The following is an 18186-nucleotide window of genomic DNA, read 5'->3' as shown; positions in this document are numbered from 1 at the left end:
AATGGCAACATATTATATTGTTTATAAGCAATATAATAAGAGGAGCCCTGCGATGGACTGGCGACCTGTCCAGGGTGTACCCGCCTTTCGCCCGATGTCAGCTGGGATTGGCTCCAAGCCCCCGCGACCCTGGACGCAGGATAAGCAGTTGACGATGGATGGATGGATGGATGGATAATAAGGGGAAGATGCAATAGTATAACACATGCACAAACATGATGTTGTGGTCTTACGTACTGTTTTATGCCAAGTGTTGCACTTTTATTATCCTCATATTACCCTTAAATATTTTGGGCTGCACCTTTTGCAAATGTTGCTTTGAGTAATTCAAGCTATACATCAGGCTATGGCCCTCTAGGAAACATCTTGGTAGTGCGACGTGGGGGGCTGCCTCACGCGATTAAGCTGGATCTTGTCATACACAGTCTGGGGCTAGAAGAGAAAGAAAAAGAAGTAAAAAAAATACTCATCAGCTTCACAATCAAATACAAGACTCATTTTAATGAAGAATCAGTTTCTAAAACATTTTGTGCAATGTGAGGAAGAAATGTCGCAAGCATAATTTCATCATTCAGGATCTCTATCTACCATATCTTCAAGTTACCACCTACGTACGTCAAAGTGAGGCTAAGTAGCTTTTGAAAGAAGAAATATTAATAAACAATATTTCTCCTACACCCCCCGACCCTGTGCGCAGAATAAGCGGTTGACGATGGATGGATGGATGGATTTCTCCTACAAGTAAAACATTTAACTCATAATAAATAAAAATGTTGCTGTCTGAACCTGACCAGTATCCAATGTTTGCTCTTGCTGGCAAAGGTTAACACACTTGAGATACTGTGTATATTACTGTGACACTGACATTGCAGAAAGTTTACTGACTTGATGACTTTCCTCTGTAACATTTTAACATTAACCATCATCCTGTAGCTGCTGCTTGTGACCACAGTACGACTATCTTTGTATCAGCAGTCATTCCATTAGTATAAGAGCTAGGTGGATATTTTACCTTGAACCATGCTCATGGTCCTTTTTACCCTTAAATAAACACAACTATAAAATCATAAAAATGTACACTGTCATATAATCAATATAACGGAGGGAAAAGTAACTGTGGCTACATGTTCTGGCTGTTATATAGTATATAGTAAACTCAAATTACAATTTCATCTACAAGAACTTCAAAGAAAAAGATTTTGTTCTTACCGCTTGTTTTTCTGGATAGACTCTGTTGTCAATGGTTTCATACACTGAGCATGGCTTCATGGTCCCCTGGAAGTTTGAATGTGCATGCATCACAAAAATAGGACATGAGAAACTGGGTAAAACATGCATTTCATCCTTTTACAACAAGCATTCATTTCCTACAAAAACTGATGCAGGTCATTTGTTCAAAGCAATGTGCACACAGTAAATCCAAAAAGCATAGCCTACTTACATCTTCAGTTGAAATTTCAGTGACATCAGCGTACACGGTGAGGTCATTTGAGTCGCTGCCTGGTAGATTTTAATGACGAAACATGGCAAAACAAACAAAAAAGTAACACATCAGTCATATTTTTAAATAAACTATTGACATTATAAAGTTAAAAGGGACACACTACTGCTATTCAATGTAGCGTTACTCACCTGCTCGTCTTTGTTTGCTGTGACATACAACCACCACTATTCCAACTACAATGACAATCATCAAACAACCTCCTGCTGCCAAACTCAGGAGAACGACAAAGTCTACTGCCTCTGCAAATGATAAAATTATTACTGTTATTATTATGATTGAATAAAAGTAATAGTCATCACATTTGTGCAAGGTCAAATAGAATTGATAAAGCAGGACTTCTACTGTGTATATACATATAAAAACAAACCACAACATAAATTACAGAAATTTCACTTTTAACTAATAAGAAAAGAACACGTGTGAGAACAGTATCTAATCTCAAGTCAAACTGAAATAACAGTAAGTAGAAATTATGATATTAATAATCAACATCACCACTATGATCTAAGTTCTCCTCATTCAAAGCTGTTGGATCATTTATCAGCTTGACAAGATGTCAGACTGTATATATTAATAAGACAACAACTGGGTCACACTTGAAATTTAGAGTTTGTGGACAATACACGAGAAAACCAAGTTACTTGTCATAACTCAGTTGCATGAACAATTGCATTGGTCTTGTATTTTTGTATTTTATCTAATACAATTGTCTTACATAAAATTGTCTATTGTCTAAGGCAATTCAATCTTTAATTGTGAGGAAGTAAAGGCACCTTTATTTGAAATGATGACCAATCAGAACTACATTAGCAATATATTAAATTTTGGCTTAAACTAGCAAAAATTTAATGAATAAAATTGGAAATAACATTTGAGATATTCAAAATTAAAACATTTTACTTAATAGAAACAGAAAAGTGTCAGAAAAAGTAACTATAATTGTACTACACAGAAAATAATCACATATATTTAAAATTATTACATTTTCACTATAATTATCTTAATATTTTAACCCCGAAACTGCAACATGATGTTGTATTATATAGATTTAAAATGATTTGTAAGGGTGCAGAAATAATCTCTTTGACCGGTCACATTGTAATAAGACTTGTGAAGAGCTTCAATATAAATACAGATAAAAAAGTGAAACCATTTACACATCAAATTGGCCTGCCGTACTTCCTTTGTCTCTTTATCTTCTTCATCATCACATGTTATGATTCATAAAAGCATTATTAAAAACATCGCCATGAAGACAACACTAATAAACTATAACCACTTTTCTGCACCTACCTGGTATGTTTCTTATATTTGTGTGTCGTTTCTGCACTCCACTGTTGTGGTTGCTGACTTCTCACTGAGAAAATTGTAAACTGTGCAGGTGAAATTTGTGTCTCGGTCCTGCTGTTGCCTGATGACGTATTGGAGCCTGGAGCCACTTATTATTTGGCTCCTCACAGTCCAGTTGTAGGTCACACTGCTGTCAGAGGTTGCACTGCACTCCAGTAAAACTGTGCATGAGTTAGTCGAGCTGTTCCAGGTGGAATTGGCAGTCAGGACAGGCTGTTCAGTTATGGGCTCTACTGAGGCAGGTGGAAAAGATAGAGAGAGGCAGTTGTAGTTAGACACTGCAGCTAAAAATCTGAATTAATTTGGTAAATCCATTATCAATGTACAAATAAACCCCACCAGTAATTCCATGTATGGCAGAACTAGGCCCACTAAACACATAATTCATATCAGTGGCAATCCTTTTTTTAGCCTTTCATTCCAAATCTAAGTCTGATAAATCCTCTCTGTTTGCTCCCATAACACAACTCTGTATAAACCAAATGGCGAAGAGTTGCTAAAGATAGTATTTTGAAACACTGGATCAAAGTAAATATCAACAACAATCAGAATAAAAGGCCCGAAAAGAAATAATAAAGAAGCCAAATCAATTCACGATTATGGACAGGCTCATTTTAACAGACTACACACTGGCAATCCATGAGCGTAACAAATGTTGCCACCAAGAAAATATATAGTATGTGGACACAATTTGAATAAATGTACAAGTATGATTGTGTTGGCAATGTTATTACCAGCCTGTTAGTAAGAAAAGACAGAGACAGTCAATAATCAAATATTGTAGGCACCACAAACATTAAACGTCAGTAGACTGTGGTGGTCCAGAGTGGTGCACAGGCAAAGCAAGCAAATAGAAAACCTCTTCATGTGTTGAGTTCTCTCTGCTATCATTGTTATGGTATCTGTTCTATATGAATTAATCAGTAAACCAACTTAATAATTAATAATAAATCATCATTTAAAAACCATTACTTGGGTAAAGAACTGCCTTACCATGAACTTGCAGGTTGATGGTGACGGTGTCCCTTTGTCGGTCATTTGCCTCTGAGTTTAAACTGAAATCACCAGAATCGTTAAGAGTCAGGCTTCTCAGTGTTAAACTCAAGTCTGTGGCGTTTAGTTCTAATCTGCCCTTGAACTGCTCTTTTTCAGGAACAACCGTGCCTTTTTCTGCAATTATTGACCCTCTGTATCTCCATCTTGCAACGGTGACCCCTTCACTTGGTAAGCATGATGAAAGCACCACAGTGTCTCCAACTTTTTTTATGGATGACACGCTGACAACTGGAAGCCTCCACATCTGAAACACATAAGCACAGAGTGAGTATAACCTTTTTGAGCTTCCAGGCCTAGTATGCAGAGTGTAATAATGCATGTTGATGTACTTAACATAAAGTAACAGAGCATATAATGACATTAAACATAACACTTTTAATCACAACATAAATGACATGGCATAAAACACATGATGACATGACATCATAATGTGACATACATAATATCTTCATTCAGGATGTGTTGGTATCCTGCTACATATCAGCAGTCACCACGTGTCCAGATCGTGATCTGGGCCTCGGTTTATTCTGTACTTAATCTGTGGTGTGGTGTTTGATTCATGCTTTGTTTCTGTCTGCTCTGTTTCAGTTTGCCTCACTGCCTGTTTTATTGTATATTTTGATTATGGCCTGTCTGTGTTCTGTCTGTTCTGGTCAATCACCCTGTGTGCCTGACCTTTTTGTGCTCCCGCCCTCCTCGTTAGCCAGTTTATAAATGTCATTTCAGTTCTGTTCTGTCCTTGCTGGTTCGTTGTTCGTCTCTCTGTCATGTGTGTCTGCTTGCCAGCCTCTTAGTACTGCCTCGTTTGGCGTTTTTCTTTGATCAGCCTGATCTCCAGGATTATTCTGTTAAGTACTTTGTATTTTGCTGCCTTTGTTCTGTGGATTACCTTTGTTGGATTTGGACATTAGTTCACCTCCTTGTTAATAAATACTGTGAGACAGTATCTGTTTTGCCTTTGTGTCCTGCAAGAACCTGCCTAAGCACACGGCAACCTCAACAAATAAATTTAGCTATCTGACTTAATTTTATACTGGGCGGTAGGATCAGAAAACGCTCATATGAGTCATCTTTTCAGTTGTCATATGGGCTGCCGGGACTGTGCTGACAAACATCAACAACTGTTTCCTTTAGAAATATGGACATGTTAAAAATACATACAGTTATAGTGTTTGAAGCCAGCCTGGTCACTATTGCCTCATTTCCAAAAAAAAAGGCAGTATATAACCGCAGATTCTGACCTCAGTGACAAAGGTAAAATGAACGCTGGCTTTATTCTGTGCTGTTCGTCACTTTCGGTCAGTGCCGCTGCTACTGATGGAAAGTTCTCTGGAAAGGTTCACCTGTTTTTGCCGTCATGTTATGCGTGTGTAGGTGTGTGTGAGTGAATCTAATGAAGCCACTATGTGCTTGCAAGAAACTAACTACTGACACAGTATTGAATTGTAAGCAGAGCAGTGGTGAAATTTGATTAACACTTCACTCTTCTCTCTTGTACTTCTGCAAATACCCCCTTGTCCATGTGTCATGTATTCAACTGAATTACTACATATACTGCATGACCAAGTATGGCTTATCAGAATATACTATATTAGTATGTTTTAAGGTACTTTTTGTTTTAAGGTATACCAAAATAACCAAACCTCACAAAAAACAAAGAGGAAGTAACAGAAAGTATGATCCATCTCTGAGTTGCGAAAACATTTGTTTAACATTAACGTTTGTAGCCAAGCAGATGCAGCAGGAAATTTGCTGACAGTGTACCAAAAAAATGCAAAGTATATCCGCAAAGAGTATATTTTGCCTATTCATGAAATCAAAACCACTCACAAATAGTGAGAGGCGCCAACGTTCAATAAATGTTGATGTAAATTACTTAACTAAAGCTGTTTGAATTTATTTTTTTTCTCTTTGGATGTGCCAGTTCTCAAGTCAGTATATTGCTACAGTCGCTCTGAAGCCACAGCTGCATATCTCACAGGTTAAATACAGTCCTCTTGTGCCTTTGCAAACACACAAGACAATTGTATGCTTCTTCCTAGGAATACTCATTTCCTGAGATGATGTGCGCACATCTGGTAAATTCTGCAGTCTTGACCTACATGCTCTTCCTACATGATCTACTAAGTACCAGATGGCAGACTGCATCAGGCAAAAAAATAAATAAATAAATATTCACAACAGTTAAAAGTCATTAACGTACTAATCATACGTACCTTGAAGGCAGACCCCAAGAAACAGCACAGCACTGCATTTAAAGACGCTTATCAGGCAACGAAGCCGACCACCAACCATCTCTGCGGGGAAAGGAACAACGTCTGTTTCCTCTTCTTGTCTATCAAACTGTGCCATGACAAGTCAGCACTTAAAAAAAATTTTAAAGAGGGTGGAGAGTGGGGGAAGGTTCCTGTCAACAAAGAAGAAGCAAAAGAAGAGGCCAGGCCTGATAAACGGTTCATTTAACATTTAAAAAGTAGCCAAACCAGAGAGAACATAACATGAGAAATATTAAAAATGCAAGTTTAACAAAGGAACATTGGTCAGATTGGTCAGCTGTTTCATTGTATTACACTGTACTACCATAGCACTATTTTGTTTCTATTAGGTGACAAAAACTAGATGTCCATGATTGCGTAGAAACTCTGGTAGTCATGAACCCACATTATATAATGTCAGACTTAACCTGAATTAACTCAAGCTAACAAATAATGTACAGACTACTGAAGGTAACTGTATCGGAGCTAGATGTGGAAGACTCAAGGTAAGGGTCCACATGTGAAAATGTTTGAGCAGGAAACCACATCGTGTCATCAGATACTTCTAGACGAGGAGATGGTAAAGTGATTACTTTTCTTTCCCTTCATGCATCAGTTTTGGTACAGAATGCTGCAGGTGTAAATAAGTCCAATAAGATGTCAAGAATAAAAACCAGTAGGGCTCAGAGTCCTTCAGGAAGGACCTGCACCCTTTTGCACACTCAGCTGATATTTCAAGATGCTGTATTTATTATTAATTCATTAATTTGCCCCATCTGCATTCTGTTCAGTGCTATTCTCCTCCACACGATGTGTAAATAAAAACATTATGTTTACTCTGTAGTGGACCTGCTTGTATTATAAGGTAAACTTCTGAGTGCATCTTAAGCGGAACTTCTGATTGGTTTGTACGCTGTCTGGAGAAATTCTGAACATAGAGGGAAGTGAACTACCCAGCATCAAGATAAAAGGCTATCTCTGTGGCTCATCACAGGCGAATGATGGTGCTCATTTAAAAGAAGGTGAATGTACATGTTGACTACATGATCGCTATATGTCTCACTAAATGTGTCTAAAAGCTGGGCCTTAAAGATACTATATGCAAATGATATAAAAACAAAATTATTAAACAAAGTAATTAAACTTGTTGTGAGTAGCTTGTGGGTGTATTTTCCTTTAAAAGTAAATAGAAGTATAATAATTAAGTCCAAATTAGATTTTACACTTTACCTTTACCTAAAGAACATGAAGCTCATTGAGATTTACTTTAAAATGTTATTCAAAACTAGTAAGAAAGACTGCACGGTGCATAGAAGTGGCTCTTTTTCTCATTTTATTTTCTATTCGCATACTATTACAATACTGTATAGTCTTATCATTCAGGAGGAAAATAAAAATGATCACAAGTTCAAAAACTCAAAAATCCAAGGATTGGTTGTGATGAAGGAACATTAGCATATCATGAGGGCACTCTTCATCAACACCTATAACTACTGTTCATGCTGCAGTGTCTCAACAACTGCGTGGGGTTTCTGCAGGTGGTCTGTGCACTGCCTGCAACCTTTCTTGATTTCCTATAAACTTCAAGGCAATGGTCTGTTCACAGTTAAACCATGATGTGAAACCCCACAATGTGAAACGCTGTAGGCCTATTGAAGCTGCCCGCACGAACAGAAGCCAACTAAACGGTGTTCGACAGATTATTTTAGAATCACATGCGCTTCTGTTACTTCTCCATAGATTCTCACCTTTTCAGATTGGTGAACACTTGTGAACACTTTTTTTTTTTTGCTGTTGTGACACTGAAATCTCACCTTAGTCTCAGAGTACCCACTTTAAAGAGCAATTGCATTCAGCCTGTTCTTGTCTGTCACTTTTTTTTTTTTTTTATAAATTACCAATATTTTACAATTGTGTCAGTGGGTCAATGACTTGTCAAACTGAAATATCTCAATAAGCATTGGATGGACTGCCATGAAATTTTGTACATATATCCATAGTTCCCAGAGGACAGCTATCCAGCTGTGACAGCACTCACCTGTCAGTTAAAGGTTGCTGCTTGGGATGGAGCCTCGTAACCTTTGTGATCCCCTGGTTTTTCCTCTAGCACCACCGTGAGGTTGATTTTTAGATATCCATGGCTGGCTACTCACAGGATAAATTTTCTTGACTTTGGTAATCCTGTATTTTAAAATGACAGTGTAGCTGTTCTTTGTGTTTTTAGTGCAAACTAAACAAAGATGGTGAACATGACAAAGTTTACCTGCAAAACATCAACATGTTAGCATTGTCATTGTGAACAGCTCAAAGCACTGCTGTGCCGCCTCACAGAGCATGGCTTCAGGCTCTTAGTCTTATTACTTTTTGGCATTCAGCAAGGACTTTGTCAAAAAAAATAAAAATAAAAAATCTATACACCATAGTGTAAATAAAATAAATCTAAAATAGATGGTCCCTCTAAATGTTAAGTTATTATTCTTGGCAATGAAAAAAAGCTGTAACTGATTTGACTTGTTTTGCATGTATTCTTCAAAAACTGTCGAATGGAAAAGAGCATTAGTCTACACAGTGAGTATGCTTCCTGAAAATAGACTGTTTGCTGGCGGGAGGTGCCATTTTCTTTTTTACTGAGTCATGATAATCGAGTGGATTAACTGTGTCAACTTCTTTTTTAGGAATCACATTCTCCTCTCGGTCATAATATTTTCAATTTAAAATGTCCCTTTCCATTTAGATTACATTTATTTTGAGCAATGTTTCTTGATTTGGATATCCACAGTTGACTGACTAGCTGACCAGTTTCTTCGTAAAACCCTTAAGTGCAACATTAACATGTTTGGTGACTTTGGAAAGGAGAAGTGATACAATACAAGTAAAGTGAAGCTGGTCAGTGAGTCATTAAAGAAACAGAACCAAGATATAACACACAAGGTTAACACACCCTGACCGTTCACATCCTTCTGAAATACAAACCAGATGAGTTCAAATGTGTATATTTATTTTACAATAGTATTTCGACCAACTGGCTGCTCGTTCATTTTTGACATAAACCTAGTTTAAAACAAATCTCTATGTAATTACAATACTGACAGGCATTGACCATTAAATAAAAGATAGCAAAGATAGTAAAATACAACATACATACAACATAGTATAGGGAACAACATGTAACCTCGTTTGCCCAAAAGGTGCAAAATGTTGAATTAAACATTTTAACTTGTTGAAAATATTCTACAAAACATTTTTATCCAATGATATTATAGTTAAACACATTAAATGTGCTCATGCATTAAGTTATGCATTGTGCATGTACTCAGATGCATTTGCAAGGGCATTTGACCACAGGAACCACTAAGTGAAAGGAAACCACATGGCACCACCAAGTGGCTAAAAATGTAAACATGCACCAAGACAACATTTCAGCAGTGTGACAAGAAAATGATTACCAAAAAAAAAAAAAAAACAAAAAGTCCATGTTGTTGTTGTCCTTCCCTGGGCCATCTCTCTGAACTCTGATTAGATGCTCATTCATCCCCTCGTCATTTATCATCAAAAATCATAAAGCAGTTATATAATTATCAAATAAGTGACTAAACATGAATATTGGTTTTCATGTCATGTACGCTTCTGTTGCTGTATTGATGATGCATTTCTCTTTATGGACTTGGAACCAAACAAGAACAAAAAAAAAAAAACAACAACAAATGAATGATTGAGAGGCATCGACAGATGGTATTTGGAGAAAAACACGACACTACAGGGGTATGTACTGTCCCCTTTAGCCAGCTTCTTCGTCCAGTACTTCTCATTTACTCGTACACACAGCTATCACCTACATGTCAGTGATCATAAAGGCAAGGTTATATTACACTTCATATCATGTATACACAACACATTTTAAAACTTTGAAGCAACATTAACCCTACAGTGTTATAGTAGATATCTTTAGTTCCCTGTGATTGTTCTTAAAGGGTAACTTAACTCCTCCTGAAAATCTTGTTTTTGCTGAGATCCACTACTTCTCACCTTACTGCAATAAAGTACAGGTTCAATTCAATTTTATTTATATAGCGCCAAATCACAACAACAGTTATCTCACAGCGCTTTTCATAAAAGAGCAGGTCTAGACCGTACTCTATGATGTTATTTACAGAATGCCAACAGTTCCCACCAAGAGCAGCACTAGGCGACAGAGGCAAGGAAAAACTTCCTTTTAAGAGGCAGAAACCTCGAGCAGAACCATGGCTCAGGGTGGGCGGCCATCTGCCTCGACGGTTGGGGGGTGAAGGAGAGAGAGGTACGCCAAGACCCTGTGACATTATTGCCGGGCGTGGTTACAATAGAGGGCATTTCTGACCATACCCAGAGGTCAGAGGTGAACCAGGCCTGAAGCTTTTAGCCAGAGGAGGACAGCAAAACACATCTGTTCAGACTGGAGTTAAGTTACTCTTTAAAAATTTTGATTTCAGATGCTCATATTCTACTAGAATGCAACACAACTACAGAATACAAAAAAAGGTGAAGCTAAATGCAGTGTTTTTTAATCAATGAGTGAAATAATCTTGTAAGTGTTCCAGTACTCTAGACATTAGCAGCTTCACATGAAGTAAGGCACTTTTGAGTGATGGGTGGGTGCAAGTCATCTTCACAGTTCCTTTTTCTGACAGCCACATTTAAATAGTGTTAACACCACTATGTTTAAATATTAGAGCTTGAAGTAAACCTATGCACCCATAGCTTTTTTAAGTGGAAAAAATTCACACGTCTGAGAGACTATATGTAAATATTAGATCTGAGAACATGCTGTTATTTAAGTGCCATTTTCTGTGTACTTACTGCTCGCCAAGATCAGATGGAGATGTGACATTAATGTAATCACTTGGTTGTCCATCTGAAAGAAGAACGTTTTGAATTATTCAAATCTTAACCTCCGAGTTATTAAAAAGCATCACATTATTTACCGTTATAAACATTATACACAGAGTTTCCCCTCGTGGGATTAAATAAAGTATATCCTCTTCTATTATTCAGAGTTTATACAGTACCTGTTCCAGCATCTTCAGAGCCTCTCATTGTTTGATAGATACTACCATCACCTACAGGTTAGAGATAATCAGAGCAAGGTCATATTAAATTCCCCGTCTTTTAGACTTTTCTAGCCATTTTCTTTGAAAAACAGCTGGCTAGAAATTTTGTTAAAGGGTTAAAAATAGTTAAAGCAAACATGGTTGGATGGCAGACTGACCATGGAGAAGAGAGGAGTACACAGGCTGTTGAGTTTCAGTTTGGTTGACCGTTTGAGACTGGGTGAGCCTGAACATGTTAAAATTGTATATGAGCAGTTATGTGTAAAAACAACAAAAGGTAAAAAAAAAGATACGGTACAGTGAATTGCTACTGTTAAGTTGTAGATGAAAGAAGAGTGACCTGACCTGTTACAACATGGATCTGTGAAAAAGAAACAAATGTCACATGGCAAATTAAACAACTGCGCCGTCAACGATCATTGAGTGATTTTGAATAATCAGTGTTACCCAGCAAACATCACCAAGAGGAGGCCTCACCTTTTGACTTTGTGTAGCAAAGCAGGGACAGCAACAGTACAATTCCAATAACCGGCGCAGCAATCAACCAGACAAGAGTTGAGGAGCTGGACACTGCAATAGTATAATAAACTTAAATTATCTAACAATTTCCTTAAAAAGAATGTATAACGTCCTTTACTGAAAAGGAAGTAAATTTCTAGAGAGTTCTTCTGTGTTGATTAACAAAAACACTTCCCAGCGGGTCCAAAACTCTCATTGGTGACATCCATTTCCAGTGGGACTTTGTTACGAGTATCAAAGCTGAAGCGACAATGTATTCAGATATCCGCAGTAATTTCTGAATAAAGCAATTTGAGGTTTGAAATTCATTATATTCATTTACATTCTTTATTCTCTGACTTTCATTCAATAGTCTATGTACACTCTGTAGTGAGCAGTACATTAAGATGCGAAACACTTAAATCATTATTTTTGCATTATCACTGACGGGTGTGGAGTAAAAAGAGCACACTGAAATGCTTTCATGAATGTGCACAGCGCTTTCTGGCTGCATGATGGTTCAACCTTTACAACTTGCTGCTGCGGCCATTCCCTGAATGATACATCACTTCACTAGCAGAGAACAGACCGGTCAATGAAGAGAAACAGATTTAAAAGCCTTAAAATACACAGGCACAAAAGAAATGCAATTCATATTTTCTTTTTTGAGCACATACCTGATTTATGTGTGTCGTTTCTGCACTTCACTGTTTTGGTTGCTGACTTCTCACTGAGAAAATTGTAAACTGTGCAGGTGAAATTTGTGTCTCCGTCCTGTGGCCTGATGACGTATTGGAGCCTGGAGCCACTTATTATTTGGTTCCTCACAGTCCAGTTGTAGGTCACACTGCTGTTAGAGATTGCACTGCACTCCAGTAAAACTGTGCATGAGTTAGTCGAGCTGTTCCAGGTGGAATTGGCTGTCAGGACAGGCTGTTCAGTTATGGGCTCTACTGAGGCAGGTGGGTGACAGAGTGAAGACAGTATCAAGGTGACAAAACCTTCTGAAAATGCTGTTTAAAGTTGAATTTCTTCCTTGGTTTCATGCTTGTTGGAGTAAAATATTGTGTGTAACAATAAACAGAACTGTGTGAGTTCAGTTTAGACAGATTCTTGGTTTGGAAATAAATCACTTAATTCCCAATAATGCTATTAAATAAGTAAATCTGACTTTACTACATTTACTGACACAGTTTTACAAAAACAGATGAATCTTACCATGAACTTGCAGGTTGATGGTGACGGTGTCCTGTTGTTTGTCATTTACCTCTGAGTTTAAACTGAAATCACCAGAATCTTTAAGAGTCAGGCTTCTCAGTGTTAAACTAAAGTCTGTGGCGTTTAGTTCTAATCTGCCCTTGAACTGCTCTTTTTCAGGAACAACCCTGTCTTTTTCTGCAATTATTGACCCTCTGTATCTCCATCTTGCAGAGGTGACCCCTTCACTTGGTAAGCATGATGAAAGCGCCACGGTGTCTCCAACTTTTTTATGGATGACACTATGGATGACACAGCTGGAAGCCTCCACATCTGAAACATTAAAGCAAAACAGCTGAGTGAGTATAATCCTTTTGTCATTGGAAGTGATGAGAATAACTTGTAACCAGCTTATAACATTTAAAAGTAGAAAGTTTTTTTCTGACTCATTGTTTCCCTGCAGCCTGCTAACAAAATGTCAGTACACAAAGAACACTGCTGATGAACATGGTCACAGGTGAAACAGAATTTATACTTTAAACCATATTGGGCTGTGAAACGATGTTTATCAGTAGACTAACCCTATGAACCACAGGGTTCAGATATGATACAAAATTATTCACATGAGGAAATGCTCATGTGAATCGTTTTGTAACTCTTAAATGGTCGGGAGTGTGCTGACCACCTATTTTGTCATGTGAAAATGAGATTTGTTGGAAACAACAAAACATTTGCCTTAGATTGATTTTATTTTCAAGCTGACAACTAAAATAACCTTTGGAAAAACATTTTGTTTTGTGCTAACAACTACAATTAGGTGAGGCAAGGCAAGTTAAACACAGAGGCAGTGCTTTACATAAGGCAAAGAAATTAAATAGAACAACATTTGAAAATACAGTTAAAAGGACATTTTGATTAGATTAGCTTTTATGTAATTGTAACCACATGAGATTCAAATGATATGCAGACATTCAGGAACAAACAGCGGTACAATTCTAAGCTCATTTAAGAGTTCGTCAGCCAAACAAATACGTCTTACAACTGTAAAACTGCACAGCCGTACAGAGCAGAGATATACGTACCATGGAGAGAGAGCCCAAACAGCAGCAGAGCACCGCATATACAGAAGCAGCCCAAGCATCGGAAACGGCCATCGACCATTATTGTTGGGAGGGGAACAGCGTCTGTTTCCTCTTCTGGTCTATCAAACTCTCCTGACAGTTGAACAGAAAGCAAAACATGCAGTCTGACCGGGCCTGATAAAAAAACAAAACAAAAAAACAACAACAAGTTGAGCAAATTAAAGTTGAATAAGACATAATTAGTTAGATGTTTTGCAAAATTACATCCAGCTAAATGTAAGTTTATTTAATACCGGTAGGTGACAAAATAAGTTAAATCACTATAAACCATGTTAATTGTAACCCTGACTGCATTATTAACTACAAACTAAACTATACACATAATACATTTTATCGAAGAAACTATCAATACTCTACTTCAGAGAAACATCTCATCTAGATGTGCCGAGGTTGGGGTCCGTATTTGCTAACAACAGAGCAAGAATAACGTTACCACATCCTGTCATGCTGGAGGCAAAAACTTTACCAGATGCTGTCTTCAGATTTTCCTAAATTCCTAAATGTCAATTACTTATTTTAACGACATTTCTGTTAATAGGGTTAACTGATGAGCTGACTGGAAATACTTGGTAAAGCGAAAGAAAAAAAAACAAAACATTACCAATGTTGCTGAAATTTATTTTGAAAGAAGAGATCCAGAAAAAATAACGCTGGTCAAATCATAGAACAGACAAGTTAAATAATACGCCAGACTGCTCATATATAAAACTCTGAAACACAAACCAGATGAGTTCAAAGTTTTTTTTTTAATTAAACAAAAATATTGAAACAAAGTTGGAGCAATTACTACTATGTAAAATATTTACCAAAATCAATCTCACTGTAATCATGATACTCTTTACTTTGGTATTTACTTTGATTAATTAATGAAGGAAAACATAGTTGCCTTATTCAAACAACAACCCCGATTATTTGCCCAAATGAATGAAAACAATTTAACATTTATTAAACAAACTACAAGACATTACATAGTAAAAAACATCACACATTAAATTATGCATCATGCACGCACTCACAGACTCACATCTGCAAAGATGTACAGGAACAAACCAAGTAGGGTGGTGATGGCGCATAGATAAGATGCACCATTGTGTCCCTGAGCAAGACACTTAACCCCTAGTTGCTCCAGAGATGTGTGACCTCTGAGATGTACAGCAGTTGTAAGTCGCTTTGGATAAAAGCGTCAGCTAAATGAATAAATGTAAATGTAAGTAACTGAAAGCAAAACTACAGGGCACCACCAAGTGGCTGATAAGGTCAACCTGCACGCATGAGGAAACGATTTCAGTGTGAAAACAATATTCAAAGCTTGGTTAAAAGAAATATGTGTCCTTGCTACAAATTACACCATGAAAGACCAAACTTAAAAATGTACGGACAAAAGGACAGGTGAATTTACATGCATGTAATGTTTTTTGAACACTTAATATATGAAGAAGAGAAGAGAGAAAATTGTTGTTGTTGTCCATCCATAACTGTGACTAGTAAAGCTGCACCACATGAGATGTTAACGGTTAAATACACCTGTATCATCTGCATACAATCCAGGTATGATCACATTAACCACAGAAAGTGTCACATTTTGCTCTTCACTCCCTGTCCGCAGCCACACTCTCTCATCCCCGGCCCTCTGCATTGATCTCCGTCTCTGTCTAACCACACTTGCCGTCCTCAAGTTGTTCACAAGATGCCCTCGGACTTTCTCTCCTTTTACTACCATCAGGTGCGTTTGACTTCATGCAGCGCTGACGTTATTTTATGCATGCTGGTTAGAAATTTTGTCCGTCTTTCACCGGCTCTTGCTCACAGACTCTACCAGGGGTATAATGCGTCTGACTTGATGGCAGTGGTTTTATATGCAGTTGCCTGCAGCTCACATTTGACCATCGAGTCGGCGAAAGTCAGCCGCAGTCATCTCGAATGCACCTTCTGACTGCCACATTTAACTACAGAGTTCAGCGGCGACAAAACGTAGCAAAGTGTTTTTTCAACGGAAACGAACACCCTGCTGTGTACGCAAGCGCACTGCATTTTCCTGCCTTTTTAACACAGTTGTGTGAACTCATTCCGTCATCATCCACTGACCATTTATACCAGTTCACTTCCTTTGTTCATTGTCAAGTTCTTCCGAGTTGTCATGTGCCTAGTTGGGTTTTGCTTGCAAGTTTTTGTTACATGGGCATGTTCCTGCCTGCACCGGCATATTATCTTCTTCTCTTCCCACAAGCCATCACTATGACGAACAGCTGATTTCTGACTCAAGGTGTCAGGAATAATTCTTATACAATAACCCAGTAACTCTGCCTCTAATCTGCCACCTGTTTACTGGCTAACACTTATTATTTATTCACCAGTCAGTGCTGTTCATACTGTTATATTGTCATATTGTATATACTGTATACCAATCCACCTCAAATCATTCCTCCTGCACAAAATACTTATTTATTCCAGTAACCTTTGCACTATGCTTCATTGCACTGTGTACATGTAATGTAGCTGTATATCAAATCCACCCGACATGTACATACTCCTGCATCCTTTGCACTCTGCTCACTGCTACTATTTGTCAATATGTCTATACTGTTTTTGTTCATAGTGTGAGTTTTTGTGTTTTCTACACTGAAGTCTGTGTCTGACTTTATTATTGTGATTTTGTATTTTTGTATAAGTAGCACATCGTGAGCAATGTACAATCCAGAGTCAAATTCCTCGTATGTGTACACATACCTAGCAATAAAGCTGATTCTGATATAAGCTAATCACCAAATAAATCATTAAACTAAATCCATCTGCCTGTTCTGTCTGTGTTTGGGTCTAATCCCTGTAGTCTTGCATGACCCATAATTGATAGCAAGTAACAAGCTGAACCTCAACAGCCAAACAAACTTTTTTCCTAAACAGCATGGAACGAGAAGCTGTCCTGAAAAGACTTGACCAACATTAAGTTAGATCTTTATCTAACTGTGACTGTTACATCCTGAAGTAACAATGTTGTTAGAAGCATAAATTATTGCATTATGCGGCATTCAGACCAAACGTGAATTTAATCCACGCAACGCTCTCCTCGCTGGGGTTTTATTGCTGGACAACTGCTGAGTGTTCGCACAACGCGATAACGCGAATAAATAACTCGCCATTACTACAGCTTTAGGAAACCAAAGTAAACATTTTGCTGTGATTAAATAGCAATAAAGTGTCAAACTGATGCCGAAATAACTACAGTATGATGTAGATTTGGTAAACAAATGAATTCATGCTTTGTCAGGTCTGTCAGCAAAACAGCAGGACAACAAATTCTAAAATGTTTGTTTTCTGAATGGAGTTCGGATCGATCAGGGCTATGCTACGCTAACTTGGTCACAGTAAAGTACAATGATAGCTGGAATAAAGTTCCATACACGTGTTTTCTGATCTCACCAGGTAGTTCAACCTCCTCGCTTTCTTTTCTCCCAGCAATGTTTAGTTTTGTCCGGTTTTTATATCAAGTAGTGCCAATAAACGACGCTAACAACACTGGAACCGGATGTGCACGGAATCTAGCTGCTGAGAAACTCGAGTTAAGATAAATCAACGTTGTAATCCCAAAAATTTAAGTAAAAAGCTAATTTAATTTTTAAAAATGTTAGAATCAGAAGGAGCTTCCAAGTAGTGTTTTACACATACGAGGAATTTGCTGTGGTGAAAAGGTGCTACACGTACACAAACATAAATAAATGTAGAAATATATAAATGTGGAATAGAAGAACAACGTTGCATATACGTGTGCATTATTCTGGGTCTGTGCCGTGTAGAAGTAACGTAACGGATGAGAATATTATATAACGTTACATATAAATATATAAACTGATCTGTGCCAGACACAAGATGAAACAGTATTTACATGTGCAGAGACATTAGTATAATTTGCAAGGGGTTGCACCCAGGCCTTGTTACTTAGGCTATTTGCAGACGGGAAGAAACTGTTTTTGTGGCGAGAGGTTTTGGTCCTATTGGACCGCAGCCTCCGGCCAGAGGGGAGAGTCTGGAACAGTTTGTGACCGGGATGGGAGGAGTCAACTGCAATCTTTCGTGCACGCCGCAGAGTCCTGGAGGCGTAC

The 18186-nt window shown here is 37.8% G+C and overlaps 2 protein-coding genes across 2 annotated transcripts; both read right to left on the bottom strand.

Moving 5' to 3' along the window:
- Nucleotides 1-115: 115 nt before the first annotated feature.
- Nucleotides 116-6262, bottom strand: LOC119911919. The gene is made up of 7 exons (XM_038730897.1): nt 6203-6262; nt 3848-4154; nt 2798-2854; nt 1633-1743; nt 1442-1500; nt 1210-1275; nt 116-432 (listed from the first exon to the last, which is right to left on the bottom strand). The coding sequence occupies exons 1-7, from the start codon at nt 6260-6262 to the stop codon at nt 355-357; spliced, it is 738 nt and encodes a 245-aa protein (XP_038586825.1). The 3' UTR covers nt 116-354.
- A 2879-nt stretch (nt 6263-9141) lies between these two features.
- Nucleotides 9142-17559, bottom strand: LOC119912199 (SLAM family member 8-like). Its single transcript, XM_038731265.1, has 10 exons — nt 17507-17559; nt 14030-14203; nt 12969-13280; nt 12428-12703; nt 11730-11822; nt 11598-11613; nt 11411-11478; nt 11211-11261; nt 11002-11056; nt 9142-9997 (listed from the first exon to the last, which is right to left on the bottom strand). The coding sequence occupies exons 2-10, from the start codon at nt 14106-14108 to the stop codon at nt 9994-9996; spliced, it is 954 nt and encodes a 317-aa protein (XP_038587193.1). The 5' UTR covers nt 14109-14203; nt 17507-17559; the 3' UTR covers nt 9142-9993.
- Between the last annotated feature and the right edge of the window lie 627 nt (nt 17560-18186).

Source organism: Micropterus salmoides, unplaced genomic scaffold, assembly GCF_014851395.1.
Source record: "Micropterus salmoides isolate LMB-PRFRI ecotype aquatic unplaced genomic scaffold, ASM1485139v1 Ms_hic_scaffold_2, whole genome shotgun sequence".
Classification (NCBI taxonomy): Eukaryota; Metazoa; Chordata; class Actinopteri; order Centrarchiformes; family Centrarchidae; genus Micropterus; species Micropterus salmoides.
This window is presented reverse-complemented; position numbering and strand designations above follow the sequence as displayed.